The sequence below is a fragment of the Martes martes genome (genome assembly GCF_963455335.1).
Source record: "Martes martes genome assembly, chromosome: 9".
In the NCBI taxonomy this organism is placed as follows: domain Eukaryota; kingdom Metazoa; phylum Chordata; class Mammalia; order Carnivora; family Mustelidae; genus Martes; species Martes martes.
In genome coordinates, this window is record NC_137896.1 from 37,693,246 (window position 1) to 37,711,655 (window position 18,410).

Here is an 18,410-nt window from a genome sequence, read left to right on the forward strand (position 1 = left end):
ATGAGACAAATTCTAACTCCAGCTGGAGTCAGTATTGAATTGAATTGTAGGACACCCAGATGGCGTCAAAGAATTGCTTGGTGTAGAAACCCACACATCTGGTGTCAAAAGTGGTGTTAGAGAGGTGTTTTTATTGTTTGTTTGTTTTTTTAATTTATTTGAGAGAGAGCGTGCACACAAGTGGGGGGCAGGGGCAGAGGGAGAAGCAGAATTCCCAATGAGCAGGGAGCCTGACATGGGGCTCGATCCCAGGGCCCCAAGATGATGACCTGAACCAAAGGCAGATACTTAACCAACTGAGCCACTGAGGTGCCCCAATGTAGAGAATTCTGAGTATGACAGCAGTATGAGAGTAAAGGACAGAGGAGTGTTTTTCATATAAACAGTGCACACACAACTGGCAAAAATAAATGCAAAAAATAGTACCTAGACAAAAATGCCTCCATCCTAGGCCATGGTGAAACTACACAAATAATTATTCAAGGGCCATGATAAGCACATAGTCAAAGATAATCAGGCACAAAAAAAAAGGGGGGGGGCACCATAAATGAGAACATGCAGGAAAAATATTCCAATTTGGATCTCAGATACCAGAATTATTAGGCATAAATATGAAACAAGTACACTTCTAATGATTAAAAAAGATTTTAAAAACATGAAAAACATCTACAATTCACACTGTAAACTAAAAGAAACCAAAGACTCTTAAAAAAAATATAGAACTTCTAGAAATGAAAAGATAAATAACCAAAATGAAGATCTCAATGTACATGTTTGGTAGCTGATAGGATAGAGAAAAAAGAACTGGTAAATTAGAAGACTAATCAGAAAAAAAGTTAGCCAGAACGTAGCTAAAAGAGATTAAATGGAACTAGAGGTATTATGATAAGTGAAATAAGATAATCAGAGAAAGAAAATTATCATATGCTCTCACTATAGGTGGAATTTACAAAACAAGGCAGAGGATCATAGGGGAAGAGAGGAAACAATGAAACAAAATGAAACCAGAAAGGGAGACAAACCATAAGAGACTCTTAAATTTAGGAAACAAACTGAGGGTTGCTGGAGGGGAGAAGGGTGGGGGGATGGGATGGCTGGGTGATGGACACTGGGGATGGTATATGTTGTGATGAGCACTGGGTATTGTATAAGACTGATGAATCACAGACCTGTACCCTGAAACAAAGAATACATTGTATGATAAATTAAAAAATATTTAAAAAATAAAAGAGATACAATAATAGAAAACACAGAAGAAACATTAAGAAATAGGGTAGATAATGTGAAAAGGTCTAATATCATGTTTAATCAGAATTTCAAAGGTGAAAGTAAAAGAATGGGATATAGGTAATGTTTTAAAAAACTGATTAAGAGGGACTCCTGGGTGGCTCAGTTGGTTAAGTGTCTGCCTTCAGCTCAGGTCATGATCCCAGGGTCCTAGGATCAAGTCCCACATCAGGCTCCCTTGCTTGGCAGGGAGCCTACTTCTCCCTCTGCCTGCCACTCCCCACTGCTTGTGCTCTTTCTCTCTCTCTCTGACAAATAAATAAAAATCTTCCCAAAAAATAAAAAAACAAAAAATTAAAAATTAATTAAAAATGGAATAAGATTTTTCCAAAATTACAAAAGCCACTAATCTACAGATTTAATAAACTGTAAACAATATCCTTAAATTAAAATCATAAAAGTTCATAACAAAATACATTAAGTAAAATAGAATAAGGACAATGAAATAGAAAAAATCTAAAAATAGCAAGAGGGAAAACAGGTTACCTTCAAATAAGTGACAGTTAAAATGACAGCCATCTTTTCAACAGCAAAAAAGGGAAGCCTGAGACAGTAGACTAATTACCAACAATATGCTGAAAAGAAATATCTGCTGATTCAGAACACTATATTCGGTGAAAATATCCTTCAAAAATGAAGGGGAAATAAGAATTGCTTTATATAAACAAGAATGAGCAAATTCATCACCAATAAGACCTGGACTAATGAAAATACTAAAGGGTGTTCTTCAGAAACAGAGAAAATAACACAAAGTGGAAGCTGAAAGAAAAAAAAAGTGGAGGGGATTAAATGCAAAGGAAAAAGTAAATAGGCAAATCTAAATGAAAATTGACTGTTATAAAATAATAATGTCTCCCACTGTTTTAAATGCGTACTGAGTTTTAAAATATAAACACAAAAGCTGGGAAGATGATAAATGTAGTTCATTCAAGTACTCCATAGCCCTTGAATTGTCTGAGAAGTGATAAAAAGTACTACCTTCTAATAGACTTTCATAAGTCAATTATGTATGTTGAAATTTCTAGGTTAATTCAAATAGAATGGTAAAAGAAGTCAAGACAGGGTGCCTGGGTGGCCCAATCAGTTAAGCATTTGACTTTTGATTTCGACTCAGGTCATGATCCCAGGGTTGTGAGATCAAGCCCTGCATCAGGCTCTGTGTTAGGTGTGCAACCCCCTTGAGATACGCTCTCCCTCACCCTCTGCCCCTCCCCTTGCTCTCCCTCTCTCTCTCTCTCTGTGAAAAAAAAAAGGGGGGGGGGAGGAAATACAAACATATTAATAAAAAAGAAAATGTAACACTAGAAAATAATACTAGAGGGAGATAAGATGGCAGGGAAGTAGGAGGAGGCGCCGTTTCAACCTGTACCCTAAAGTGAGCTGATTACCTACCAAAGAACTCCAATCACCCATGAAATCAGACTGAGATTAGATTTATACACGTCTGGATCTCTACGGGGGCAGAAGACGCCAGTGGGCAGGTAAAGCAGAGTGAGAACGTTGGACTGATATCGGAAGATAAACAAAAGGGGGAGGGAGCCACCAGAAGCGACCCATTGGAAAGTAATACCCCAATACGAGAGTGCCCTGTGACTGGGGACCAGCATTAACTTGGAGTCTGGTTGAAAGCACTCAAAAAGAGCAAAGGATCGCGGGGGGAAATTGTGGGAATCGGGGCGGTTAGGGACAAGGGCTTAAGTTCCCAGACCGAGGACAGCCACCCCTGGCGCTGAGCCAGAGAGAGTGCGGTGGAGAAACCAGGTCTTGGTCCCTGAGCCGCGAGCGCATCTGAGAGCGTGTGGGGTCCGGCTCCTGTGAGGGTCTGGGAGCCTCGCCAGCCGGCAGAAGCACAGAATTTTTGCAGTCCCCACACACGTGCCGTGCCGTGCTATCAGAGCCTGAGTTGTGCCCCACACCCTCCCCTGAGAGAGGTGCACGCAGGTGCCAGCCCGGAGCTCTCCGACCCGGAAAGACCAGGCACTCCCAGCCTGGGCCAGTGGGAAAATCTCAGTGGGCGATCGCTGCTTGGAACCTCTCTGGTGGTCTGGAGCTGCCCAGACAGCCGCCACTGTCGTGGTTTTGGGTACAAGCAGGAGTTCCTGTGTCCCCAGGGACCGCGACTCAGAACATGCTCTGCCAGAGGCCGAGGGGGAACTTATGTGCTCTGCAGCACCCAGAGGGGAACAGACTGAGGCTTCTCTCTGAGAGGGACGTCTGGGTGCAGTTTGCTTTCCTCTAAACCTCCAAAAACCATCAAAAGCTGTCAAGGCGAGAGAAAACAAATGAACAAACATAAAAACATCCAGAGAACAAAAGCCTGAAAAACCGGTTTCCTCAGAGCCCACCCCCTTGAGGGGGCCAGGAGGACTTAACTCAGGGAACATTGCCTGAAAACCCACGTGGCAGGCCCCTCCCCCAGAAAGCCAACCGGGGGGGGGGGGGGGGGAAGATGACAAGAGAACAACCACCACTACTTCATAGATACAACTTTTATTTTTAATTCATTCCCACTACTCTGGTTCTTTTTTTTTTTTTAATATAGATAATTTTTTAACCTATTTACCATCACAGTGAGATGTCCAGTATATCAAATTCCATAATAACCTTTTAACCTGAACTTTTTGATACATATACCATGTTTTTCTTTTGCTTTTCTATTTTTTAATTTTTTTAAATTTTATTTTTTAGTTTAGTTTATTCTTTTTTTATTTTTATTTTTTAATATTCATATAGAGTTAAACTTCAAGGTAATCCCCTTTCCCCAATCAATGCTACCCCTATAGGTAAACCAATTTTTAATCCCCCTTTATCTTAGGAAAGTTGAGTCCTTTAACAAAGATATCAAGATATATCCAGGAAGAATCAAAATAACCTTCCTCGCCCACACTGAGAATTTATCACCACTCTCCCATCTTTTTCTTCCGCCAGTGTTTCTGTGTATTTGTGTTTGTCCGGATAGCATATAAATCTTATACTTGGGGTTCTTTTTGACGAGGTTCTTTTTTTTTTTTTTTTTTGCTTTTATATATGTATTTTATTCTCTTGTCATATACTTTTATCAGTCTTTTTGTTTGTTTTTGTTTCTATACTTCATAAATCTTACCTTGGGGCCCATTTGGGCTGAGCCTTCTCTCTCTCTCTCTTTTTTTTTTAAGATTTTATTATTTATTTATTTGACAGAGATCACAAGTAGGCAGAGAGGCAGGCAGAGAGAGAGAGGGGAAAGCAGGCTTCCTACTGAGCAGAGAGCCCCATGCGGGGCTCGATCCCAGGACCCTGAGATCATGACCCAAGCCGAAGGCAGAGGCTTTAACCCACTGAGCCACCCAGGTGCCCCTGAACCTTCTCTTTTATCTTTTTTTCCCCATCTCTCTCTCTCTCTCTCTCTTTTTTTCTTTTTTCTCTCTTTCTTTTTTCTTTCATTTGGGTGGGGACACCTGATTGCTCAGAAGCATTCCAGGGTGCACCTTGACCGCACCACAGTCGATACACCCAGCTACATCCGTTCGGCCATCTCTCACCAAAATGACTAGGAGGAGGAATGCCCAACAGAAGAAAAATTCAGAAGATGGGCCTTCTGCAACAGAGCTAATGGCTATCGACATAGACAATATGTCAGAAAGGGAATTCAGGCTAACAATTATCCAGGCAATAGCTAGGTTGGAGAAAGCCATGGATGACAAAACGGAACTGATTAGAGCAGAACTGAAAGCCACCAGGGATGATATTCATAATGTTAGGGCAGAACTGAAAGCCACCAGGGATAATGTTCACAATGCTCTCAATGAGTTCCAATCTAATCTAAATTCTCTGAAAGCTAGGGTAACTGAGACAGAAGATAGAATTAGTGATCTGGAGGACAAACAGGGAGAAAGGATCAGGAGGAAGCCTGGAACAAACAGCTTAGAAGCCACGAAAACAGAATCAGGGAAATAAATGATGCCATGAAACGTTCCAATGTCAGAATTATTGGAATCCCTGAAGGGGAGGAGAAAGAAAGAAGTCTAGAAGATATAGTGGAACAAGTTCTCTGTGAAAATTTTCCCAATCTCGCAAATGGAACCAGTGTTCACGTACTAGAGGCAGAACGGTCTACCCCCCAGATTATAGATTCTCAAAAGTCCTCGAGACACCTAATAATAATAATTAATAGTAATTATTAATAGTAAATAGTAAAAATAATAATTATTAATAGTAATAATTAATAGTAAGAATGAGGAATTATAATTGTAGGCAGGCCCTCTTGAAGGCAGCTAGGACAAAGTAGCTCCTTACGTACAGAGGAAAGCCCATCAGAATAACGTCAGACCTGTCCACAGAGACCTGGCAAGCCAGAAAGGGCTGGCAAGATATATTCAGGGCACTAAATGAGAAGAACATGCAGCCAAGAATACTTTATTCAGCAAGACTGACGTTCAAAATGGATGGAGAGATAAAGAGTTTCCAAGACCGGCAAGGCTTAAAAAAGTATGCGACCACCAAGCTGACACTGCAGGAAATATTAAGGGGAGTTATATAAAAGAGGAAAAGTCCTAAGAATATCATTGAACACAAATATAGAGACAATCTACAGAAAGAAAGACTTCAAAGGTAACACGATGTCAATAAAAATGTATCTATCAATAATCACTTTCAATGTGAATGGCCTAAATGCTCCCATAAAATGACACAGGGTTGCAGATTGAATAAAATGACAGGATCCATCCTATGTTGTCTACAAGAGACCCATTTCGAACCTAAGGATACACCCAGACTGAAAGTGAAGAGATGGAGAAGCATCTTTCATGCCATTGGGCCTCAAAAGAAGGCCGGGGTAGTGATTCTCATATCAGATAAATTAGATTTTAAACTAAAGGCTGTAGTCAGAGATACAGAAGGACACTACATAATTCTTAAAGGGACTATCCACCAAGATGATCTAACAATTATAAATATCTACACCCCCAATATGGGAGCAGTCAATTACATAAGAAAACTATTAATCAAGATAAAGAGTGATATTGATATGAATACATTAATAGTAGGAGATCTTAGCACACCTCTCTCAGTAATAGAGAGATCATCCAAGCAGAAAATCAATAAAGAAACAAGAGCATTGAATGACACATTGGACCAGATGGACCTCATAGATATATACAGAACATTCCACCCTAAAACAACAGAATACTCAATCTTCTCAAGTGCACATGGAACCTTCTCCAGAATAGACCACATACTGGGTCACAAATCAGGACTCAACCGATACCAAAAGACTGAGATTATTCCCTGCATATTCTCACATCACAATGCTTTGAAACTGGAGCTCAATCACAAGGAAAAGTTTGGAAAGAACTCAAACACCTGGAAGCTAAAGACCACCTTGCTTAAGAATGCTTGGATCAACCAGGAGATCAAAGAAGAACTTAAACAATTCATGGAAACCAATGAGAATGAAGACACTTCACTCTAAAACCTATGGGATATAGCAAAGGCGGTCCTAAGGGGTAATTACATAGTCATCCAAGCCTCCCTCAAAAAAATTGAAAAATCCAGAGTACACCAGCTGTCTCTACACCTTAAAGAACTGGAGAATCAACAACAAATTAAACCAACTCCACACATAAGAAGGGAAATAATCAAGATTAGAGCAGGGATCAATGAGGTAGAAACTAGAGATACAGTAGAACGTATCAATGAAACTAGAAGCTGGTTTTTTGAAAGAATCAATAAGATCAATAAACCATTGGCCACACTAATCCAAAAGAAAAGAGAGAAAGCTCAAATTAATAAAATTATTAATGAAAAGGGAGAGATCACAACTAACACCAAGGAAGTAGAAACAATCATCAGAAGTTATTATCAACAGTTAGTTATATGCCAATAAGTTAAGCAACCTAGATGAAATGGATGCATCCCTGGAAAACTATAAACTCCCAAAATTGAACCAGGAAGAAATTGACAACCTGAATAGACCGATATCTAGTAACGAGATTGAAGCAGTGATCAAAAACCTCCCAAAAAACAAGAGCCCAGGACCTGACGGATTCCCTGGGGAATTCTACCAAACTTTCAAAGAAAAAATAACACCTATTCTCCTGAAGCTATTTCAAAAAATTGAAGCAGAAGGAAAACTTCCAGACTCTTTTTATGAAGCCAGCATTACCCTGATCCCCAAACCAGGCAAAGACCACACCAAAAAGGAGAATTTCAGACCAATATCACTGACTAACAAATTAATGTCCTCCTTTTATCCAAAGAAGACATACAAACAGCTAACACATGAAAAATGCTCCACATCACTTGGCTCAGGGAAATACAAATCAAAACCACAATGAGATACTACCTTACACCAGTTAGAATGGCAAAAATTAATAAGACAGGAAACAACAAATGTTGGCAAGGATGTAGAGAAAGAGGAAACCTCTTACACTGTTGGTACAAATGCAAGCTGGTACAACCACTCTGGAAAACAGCATGAAGGTTCCTCAAGAAGTTAAAAATAGAGCTACCCTATCATCCAGTAAACGCACTACTGGCTATTTACCCCAAAGATACAGACATAGTGAAAAGAAGGGATACCTGAACCCCAATGTTCATAGCAGCAATGTCCACAATAGCCAAACTGTGGGAGGAGGCTAGATGTCCTTTAACAGATGAATGGATAAAGAAGATGTGGTTATACATATAATGGAATATTACTCAGCCATCAGAAAGAATGAATACCTATCATTTACATCAACATGGATGGAACTAAAGGGTATTATGCTAAGTGAAATAAGTCAAGCAGAGAAAGACAATTATATGGCTTCACTCATATGTGGAATATAAGAAATAGCACAGAGAATCATAGGAGAAGTAAGGGAAAAACTGAATGGAAAGAAATCAAAGAGGGAGACAAACCATGAGAGACTCTTGACTTTGGGAAACAAACTGAGGGTTGCGGAAAGGGAGATGGGTGAGGGGATGGGATAACTGGGTGATGGGTATTAAGGAGGGCACATGATGTGATGAGCACTGGGTGTTATACACAACTGATGAACCACTGAACACTACATCTGAAACAAATGATGTACTATATGTTGGCTAACTGAGTTTAAATTTAAAAAAATTAATGTCCTCTTAATAAACAAAAATATAATATTAAATTCATTTACAATTTTTAAATCTTGTAAAACAAAGCTCCCTAAATATAACATATAAATAAATTTTCAACCAAAAGCATTATATGCATTTAAATATGTCCAATTATCATTGTTTCTATTAAATTGTACTGATGATACCTCAGCAATAAAAAGGGAAGAAAAATGAGTATAAAGATTCAAAAGAAAGAAATAAAACTATCATTATTCACAAATAATATGCTTATGAATTTAGGAATCAACCAGAATCTACATATAGATTATTAGGATTAATAAAAGGGTTTAGTAACAAAGCTACACAAATAAACGTGTATATGCAGATATACACATATGCACATATACACAAACATACATACATTAAATACAGTTATATTTATTGGCAAAAAACATTTTGAAAAATACTTTGGCATCATCTGGTAAAGATGAAGATAGGCAGACACTGATCCAGAAATTCTACCACAGTGCATGTATTTAGAGAAAGCCAACTGATACAGAATATAAGTACAAGAAAACTTGTAAGTGTATTAGAACATCAACATAATTGTCTACCTACAGGAGGTATGCCTATAAGAGTTCACAATAAATGGGTTAAAGAAGCAAAATGGAGAGATTATTTATAATACCAACCAAAACTGCAAAATACCCAATAACAAACTAATCATGAAGTCTGAAAACAATACTGTAGTAATGACATAGAAATGAGCCAAAAAAAAAAAAAAGTTATGGAATTAAACATCAAGTTCAGAAACAAATTTATGTATATTCTAATGGAATTTGAGAAAAACAGTGATATTTTATACCAGTAGGAAATGAATATGTTATTCAATAAGCTGTCTTGACATAATGTTATCTATTTGGAAAAATAAATTAGATTCCTACCTCACGCTACACATAAAAATAAAATCTTAAAGTGTTAATGATTTAAATATATAAAATCTAAAAAAAGGGGGGGCAAAAAAGTTAAACTATCACACAACAATATAGGCATATATATCAGGTTTTTTTGAAAGAGACTTTATTTTTTAGTTTAACTGGTTTTAATTTTAAAATAGAAGATTTTCCATAAAATATTATCAAAGCCAGAATCTGTTAAAATGATGGTTGACTGATACAATCATATAAGATTTAAAATGCCCATAAGGCAAAAAACATATGCAAAGGTAATAATAACTTAAATTTTTTAAGTATAAGCAGATAGCTATGAGACAGGATTAATATCTTTAAATCAGAATGACATAATACAAAACTAATAAGATGGAGTTAGAGAGAAGATGGCCAAGTAGGAAATGCCAGGAATCCATCTCCCCATCTAAAGAATAATTGGTCTGCCACAATTTAATGCAAATGTTATGGAACTCTGGAGTTTATTTAAGGCTGTAATCTCAAGTGAAGGCTTGAAGTAAATTGTCATTAGGGTAAATTTCAGCTCTTACTGCAGTAGCAGCTACCCATTCCCCATCCCCATCCTTCTGGCAGACAACCATGCATGTATTCCTAGAGTAGACCGCACACAGCCTGTGAGTGCCAGCTTGGGCAATAAAGACCCTGTCCTCCAAATACTAGGATATGTACTCTGATTGCTTCTTGCTGGTACTGGTCACAAGGTGCAGATACAGAGGCAGGCAGCCATTGTTGCAATGCCCTCCCTCTCCAGAAGAATTGATTTCCAAGGAATTTAAAAGGTTGGAGCTTTTTCCCCACCTTCAACTTTTCTCTTTTTCCCTTTGGGAAACATTTAAGGAGATACACAAATGGCCAATAAGCACATGAGAAATGTTTAACATTATAATCATTAGGGAATACAAACCAAAACCACAATGAAATGCTACTTCACACCCATTAGAATGATTGTTATTTACAGAAAATAAATAGGTTGCAAGTGTTGGTAGGGATACGGAGAAACTGGAACCCTTGTACACTATTAGTGGAAATTTAAAATGGTGTTGCCAATGGTAGTCCTTCCACAAACTGAAAACAGAATTACCATAAAATCCAGCAGTTTTATTTCTCAGTACTCAAAAGGATTGAAAGTAGGGATTCTAAAAGATATTTGTATATCCGTGTTCACAGCAGCATTATACACAGTGGCCAAAGGTTGGCAGCAACCTTAGTATCCATCAAGAGGTAAATGGATAAACAAAATGTGGTGTATATATTGTGGAATATTTTTCAGCCTTAAAAAGAATTTTTTTTTTTTTAACTAGGCTCCACACTGGGTGTGGAGCCCAATGTAGGGCTTGAACTCACGACCCTGAGATCAAGACCTGAGCTGAGATTAAGAGTTGAAAGCTTAACTGATTGAGCCACCCATGTGCCCCACAGCCTTAAAAAGAAATTCTGACAGATGCTACAACATGCGTGAACCTTGAGGATATCATGCTAAGTGAAAAAAGCCAGTCATAAAGGGACAGATAATGCATGGTTCCACTTACATGAGGTAACTACAGCAGTCAAATTTAAACGATGGAGATCAGAATAGTGGTTTCCAGGAGCTAAACTGCCAGTGGAGGGAATTACTGTTTAATAAGTACAGAGTTTTAGTTTTGCAAGATATAAAGGGTTCTATAGAAGGATGGTAGTGATGGTTGCACAGAAATGTGAATATACTTAAGGCCACGGAACTGTACCATTAAAAAATGTTTAGGGGCGCCTGGGTGGCTCAGTGAGTTAAGCCTCTGCCTTTGGCTCAGGTCGTGGTCTCAGGGTCCTGGGATCGAGCCCCACATCAGGCTCTCTGCCAGCAGAGAGCCTGCTTCCCCCTCTCTCTCTGCCTGCCTCTCTGCCTCCTTGTGATCTCTCTCTCTCTGTGTCAAATAAATAAATAAAATCTTTTTAAAAAATGTTAAAGATGATAAATTTTATGTTATGTGTATTTTGTCAAAACATTCAAAAAGAATTACAGAAAAAAAATGTACACAAATGTTTATAGCAGAATTATTAATAACAGCCCCAAACTGGAAACAATCCAGATGTCTTTCAATGGGCAAATGGTTAAATAAACAGTGATAGACCCATAGCATGGATTACTTAGCAATAAAATGGAAAAAGCTATTAATAAATACAACCACCTGGATGACTCTCCAAAGAACTACACTGAATTACTAAAAAGCTGTTTCCCAAAAGGTTACATACTGTATGATGCCATTCATATAACATTCTTGAAATAGCAAAATTATACTAATGGAGAATAGATCAGTGGCTGCCAGGGGTTAAGGAAGGCATGGAGATGAGTGGGTATGACTATAAAAAGGCAAACTGGGTTATTCTTATGAAGATACAAGTGTTCTGTATCTCGACTAAATCAATGTCAATATCCCAAACATAATACTACACTAGAGTTCTACAAGATTATTACCATTGGAGAAAACTGAGTAAAGGATCCATGGGGATCTCTCGGCATTAATTCTTATAACTGCATGTGAATTTGTAACTCTCTAAAAATAAAAAACTTAAAACAGACCACTGGGTGTTATGCGCAACTAATGAATCACTGAACACTACATCAAAAACTAATGATGTACCACAATGGCTAACTGAGCATAATAAAAGAATAAATAAAAATAAAATACTTGAAATAATAAATAAATAAGTGTAGGGAAGGAAAGAAAAACTTAAAACAGCATTACCTAGCCATACTAAAGAGTGAAGTACTAATATATCACATACCAGTTATCACAAAATTCTAAAATTAGTACACAAAATGTTTTATCTATCACTTTGTCTTTCATAGTATCCTACTCAAAGGCAGAAAAACTGTAAGACCAGAACCCAGCCAACAGAAAAGAAAATAGGATTCCTTGTAGCAGAATCACACCCATAAACTGAAAGGATAGAACAATGTCTGCAATCTACTCTTTACTTATATTTAAACATATACCATATAGCTGACGCAGATTTTGAGAAATACTTTGTGTAGAAGAGACAAAGTTTCAAGGTTGAGACTTTTGAATAAAACCCTGGAAAGGACTTACCTTGGGAAGAAAGACCACAGGCTAGTACTAAGGTTTAACTCTAAGTTTAAGAACAAAACTGAAATAAACTCACTCTCACAAAGCCTAAAAACCAGGCTATGACAAACACTCTATGATTCCACTTCAAGAAGCTACCTAGAATAGTCAAAGTCATAAGAAAGAAAGTAGAATAGAGGCTACCAAGGGTCTAGAGAGAAGGGGGAATGGGTAGTTACTGTTTAACGGGTACAATCTGCTTGGGATGATAAAAAAAAGTTATGGAAATGCACAATTATGACAGTTATACAACACTGAATGTACCTAGAACCACTGAATTATATACATAATACTGTTAAAATAGTAAATTTTATGTTATATATATTTTTTTACCACAATAAAAGAAAGGAAAAAAAGGTGCTAAAAGAAAAAAATCTGACCATATGGAAGTCTGTATTCAACAAGAAATTAGACTTTAAAAGTAAAGGCAGGGGCGCCTGGGTGGCTCAATGGATTAAGCCGCTGCCTTCGGCTCAGGTCATGATCTCAGGGTCCTGGGATTGAGCCTCGCATTGGGCTCTCTGCTCAGCAGGGAGCCTGCTTCTCCCCCCACCTCTCTGCCTGACTCTCTGCCTACTTGTGATCTCTCTCTCTGTCAAATAAATAAATAAAATCTAAAAAAAAAAAAAAAAAACTTCCCTCTGTGTCTTTTAAAAAAATAAAAAATTAAAAAATAAAAATAAACAAAAGTAAAGGCAAAAATAAAGGGTTTTTTTCAGATAACAAGCTGATTTTTCACCACTACACCTACCACATTACCAGAAATGTTTGTTCTAAGCTGAAGGGAATAATGCCAGGCAGAAATTCACATCTACATACGGGAATGAAATATTAAGTATGTGAGAAACTATGTCAAAGACTATTTTAGAATAAACCCAAGAAAGACATTCTGAAAACTTCTGGAATACTGAAAAGGGATAAAAACCTACCAATGACACCTTCCCAATCCACAAAGGTAATCAAGTTTAAAAAATTGCACCGGCCAGCTGCACAAGCCACACCGTCTTTGGGGTGATCCGTGGTGGACGTTTTGAGGGCAGCTGACCTGCAGCCTGCATGTCCCGGACCGCCTCCCATGGAAGCCTGAGCCAGCCGTCTTTCTCCCTTTGTCTCATAACCATGTCCACCAATGAGAATGCTAACTCACCAGCTGCCTGCCTTAAGAGATTCAAGAACAAGGGGAAAGACAGTACAGAAATGAGGCGGTGTCGAATAGAAGTTAATGTGGAGCTGAGGAAAGCTAAGAAGGATGACCAAATGCTGAAAAGGGGAAACGTAAGATCGTTTACCGATGATGCTACCTCTCCACTGCAGGAAAACTGCAACAACCAGCGCACTGTAAATTGGTCTGTTGATGACTTTGTCAAGGGCATAAATAGCAACAGTTTGGAAAGCCAGCTCCAGGCTACTCAAGCTGCTAGGAAACTACTTTCTAGGGAAAAGCAGCCCCCCATAGACAACATAATCCGGGCTGGTTTGGTTCCAAAATGTGTGTCCTTCTTGGGCAGAACTGATTGTAGTCCCGTTCAGTTTGAATCTGCTTGGGCTCTCACTGACATTGCTTCCGGGACATCAGAACAGACCAAGGCTGTGGTAGATGGAGGTGCTATCCCAGCATTCATTTCTCTGTTGGCATCTTCCCATGCCCACCATCAGTGAACAAGCTGTATGGGCTCTAGGAAACATTGCAGGTGACAGTTCAGTTTTTCAAGACTTGGTTATCAAGTATGGTGCAGTTGATGTGCTTTTGGCTCTCCTTGTGGTTCCTGATATGTCATCATTAGCATGTGGCTACTTACGTAACCTTACTTGGACACTTTCAAACCTTTGTCGCAACAAGAATCCTGCACCCCCATGAGATGTCGAACAGATTCTTCCTACCTTAGTTTGTCTCCTGCATCACAATGATCCAAAAGTCTTGGCAGATACCTGCTGGGCCATCTCCTACCTTACTGATGGTCCAAATGAATGGATTGAAATGGTTGTGAAAAGAGGAGTTGTGCCCCAGCTTGTGAAGCTTCTAAGAGCTACTGAATTGCCCATTGTGACTCCTGCACTAAGAACCATAGGAAATATTGTCACTGGGACAGATGAACAGACTCAGGTTATAATAGATGCAGGAGCACTTGCTGTCTTTCCCAGTCTGCTAACGAACCCCAAAACTAATATTCAGAAGGAAGCCACATGGACAATGTCAAACATCACAGCTGGCCGCCAGGACCAGATACAGCAAGTTGTGAATCATGGATTAGTCCCATTCCTCATTGATGTTCGCTCTAAGGCAGACTTTAAGACACAAAAGGAAGCTGTCTGGGCTGTGACCAACTATACAAGTGGTGGGACAGTTGAACAGATTGTATACCTTGTTCATTGTGGCATAATAGAACCATTGGTGAACCTCTTAACTGCAAAGGATACCAAAATTATTATGGTTATTCTGGATGCCATTTCAAACATCTTTCAGGCTGCTGAGGAACTAGGTAAAACTGAGAAAGTATAATGATTGAAGAATGTGGAGGTTTGGACAAAATCGAGGCTCTACAAAACCATGAAAATGAGTCTGTATACAAAGCTTCATTAAACTTGATTGAGAAGTATTTCTCTGTAGAGGAAGAGGAAGATAAGAATGTTGTGCCAGAAACTACCTCTGAAGCCTATACGTTCCAGGTTCAGGATGGCATTGCTGGGCCCTTTAACTTTTAGCTTATACAGCTGAGGCAGAAAGTTGTTTGTGGTGTGCTCTGTTTGGTAGAAGTTTGTCTTACTGTTTCTCTACTAAAAACTCTTTTTAAATGCGTTTTATTATTGTAGCACTTTTTACAACAAAACTCTACTTGACCAGTTCTAAACTGAACAAACTGTATGAAGCTCCTCCTCTCAGTGGGTTTCTTATTTCTATGTGGAATCTCCTCTCTTGCAGTGTCCTGTAAATAAAGATTAAATTCCACCCTTTTCTTTACTTCAAAATAAAAAAAAAGGTAATCAAGTTTAAAGAACACCATTAAGTACCAATATACGAGCTAATCTTGACTGAGGATTAGACAAGTGCCCAAATAGGATAGCATTTAAATTTTTTTTAATTAAATAATAGTTATAATTTCTCCTCAAATTCACCTAGGTCAATACTTTCCTTTTTTGTAAAATAAATAAATGTATTAGTCATAGACGAATCCCTAGAAATTAAAACAAATAAAAGCCAAAATTACAAATTCATCAGAAGTAGAAGGTTTAGGGATGCCTGGATGGCTCAGTCAGTTAAGCATCTGCCTTGGGCTCAGGTCATGATCCCAGGGTCCTGGGACCAAGTCCCACATCAGGCTCCTTGCTCAGCAGGAAACCTGCTTCTCCCTCTAGCCGGCCACTCCCCTGTTCATACATGCCGCTCTCTCTTTCTCTGACAAATAAATAAATAAATCTTTAAAAAATAAGTAGTAGAAGGTTTAGGAGATAAAACTGAAGACATTTCTGAGACAGTAGGACAAGAGATATTTCAAAAAGGAGAAAAAATAATTTTTGAAAAAGATACAAGGGATTGGAGCATAAGATCCAACATCCAATTCACAGAAATCAGAAAAATAAAATAGAGGAAATATAAGGAAGAGATTAATATACAAAATTTTTTTAAGTTCCTCAAAACTAAACTACATGAATTTCCAGATTAAAAGTACTCAGTACTCCGTACTCAGTAAGTACCAGGCATGCTGAATAAAAAAAGACCCATTCCAAGATGCTTCATTGTAATATTAAGAACACAGGAATTAAGGCTTCCTTCCAAAGATGAAAATACACCATAAAGAACTGGGAATCAAAATGTATAACAGCAAGACTGAAAACTAGAACATAAGAGAACAATTTCTTCAAAACCTAGGAAAAACAATTTCTAGTCTTGTATATACCAAATAAGGGAATAAAACAAGAGAGAAAAAAAACACATGAGATTCAGGAAACAGAGAATCTGGTATTGGAGAGATGAAAAGGAAATCCAATATGATGGTGAGGTAAAGACCAGGGATGGGAGTCATGCACCAGGCTTAGTGAACACCCATTCTAGACTTGAAGGTGCCAAGTGGCATATCTCCAAGGAAAAATGAAATGGAACTATCAAATGACCGGATTTGACTGGGTGACATAAGAACTCTACATAAATTCCACTGGGAGATTTTAAGGCAGAATCAGTGGGAGGGACTATGAGAATTAGAACTCATACTCCCAGTTTGCTTACCATGAATGTATTTCCCTTGCCTCCAGCCTCTTTATATTACAATGTTCAGCTACATGAGTCCTCATTTTGAATATAATATTATGAAAAACTGATCCTTAAGGGCACCTGGGTGGCTCAGTTGGTTAAGCATCTGCCTTTGGCTCAGGTCATGATCCCAGAGTCCTGTGATCAAGCCCCACATCTGGCACCCTGCTCAGCGGGGAGCTTGCTTCTCCCTCTCCTTCTGCCTGCCATTCCCCCTGCTTGTGCTTGCACTCTCATGCTCGCTCTCTCTCACTCTCTTTCTCTGTCAAATAAATAAACAAAATCTTTAAAAAAAAAAAAAGATCCTTATTACATACCTGCTATGATATATAATCATTTCTTTTGAATACAACTTGGTCTCCTTGGATTGAATGATTCCCCATATTTTCATGATTATTTATAGTCATAGGTAACTATGACAAAAATTAAAATTTAACTTAAAAAAACAAGTAGTATATGTTTTCAATATTTATCTTTTAGGCATAAATATTATTAGCTATGATTTCATTTTTCAAACATACATATAAAACATTCACACATATATATTTATAACTCATTTTTCAAAGTCATTAGAGTTAATCATAATCAGACATTAGTCTTGATAACAATTTCTAGTTACTACATAACATTTCATCATATGATGATTTACTTACTTACATTCTTCTCTGTTGGATATAAGATTTTTCCAAAATTTTTTACATTCTTAATAATGCTTATTGAGAACTATATAAATTTTTGTCTCTATTTCCAATGTCAAGTTCTTACAAGCAGAATAAGTTTAAAGCTTTGCTCTATATTACTTAGCTGTCCTCCAAAATTTCTGCTAACTTATATTTGTACCTACAATGTATTATGGTCATTTCATCACGCACCTATGAGCAGTGATACAGTATCTTTAACTCTCACAAATTAGGAGGGAACAAATTTAACATGCACTCATTTGCATTTCCTAATTAGTTATGTTCTAGTATCTATTTATGACTTTTTATCATTTTTCTTTTGGGGTATTATTTGTATTTGTGTGGTTTTTAATTTAATATACCTTTTCATAGATTAAAGATATGTATACTTTGTCATATTTATGGTAAGTGGGTTTTTTTTTCCGTCTTAACTCTTATATAGTAACACTTTTGTTCTTCCTTCTCTAGCACTTGTCCCTAGAAAGGCCTTCCTCCGGTCAAAGATGGATAAATGTTGACCTATGTTTTCTTCTCTCTCTCTGAGGGGGGTAATATTAAGGTTTTATTGTTAGTAATTATTTTAAGTAACCTAAAAGGGATCCTTTAGCAATACTTCTATAAAACCATAAGAATGGGGGGATCCTCGGGAATATAAAAGTACCTTAAAATCAAATAACTCTCTTTCAACTCTAAATAGTTCAACATATAAGCTTCCTTTTTTATATATCAGAGTACCATGTAGATTAAAGCAATGTAACACTTCCAGGTATATATGCTAATACAGCTTAATTTCGAAAAATTTTTACTCACTTGTGGTCATGATGTTAGGAGGGCAAGAGGGTATTCCGTGATCTACTGCCCATCTGTAGGCTCCTTCTCCAACTAAAAAGCTAATAACAGAAAATTATTCTTTTAAAAATTCAGTATCATCTTCTCCTACAAATTCAATAAATATAAATCATGTAGTAAGGCAACTGAAAAAATGTCTTGCACAGAGATATAATTGTAGGTTTCTCTCAAAATAATAATATGGCCATATGTCCCAAATTTTAAAATTTTCCCCAAGTTAGAA

The 18,410-nt window shown here is 37.7% G+C and overlaps 1 protein-coding gene and 1 pseudogene across 4 annotated transcripts in view; one reads left to right on the forward strand and one right to left on the reverse strand.

Annotated features, from left to right (window-relative positions):
- Positions 1–18,410, reverse strand: part of TASP1 (taspase 1) — a 276,089-nt gene that overhangs the window by 189,258 nt on the left and 68,421 nt on the right. For all 3 annotated transcript variants that reach the window (XR_013967338.1, XM_080812603.1, XM_080812604.1), the window contains one exon: positions 18,149–18,228. Coding sequence is in view for 2 of the 3 variants with exons in the window: in XM_080812603.1 (XP_080668729.1) it covers positions 18,149–18,228 (80 nt within the window). In the remaining variant the exon portion in view is untranslated. The remainder of the gene's footprint in view (positions 1–18,148; positions 18,229–18,410) is intronic.
- LOC308349481 (importin subunit alpha-1-like) lies at positions 13,532–15,115 on the forward strand (annotated as a pseudogene). Its single transcript has one exon. The product of its transcript is annotated as an importin subunit alpha-1-like (transcript).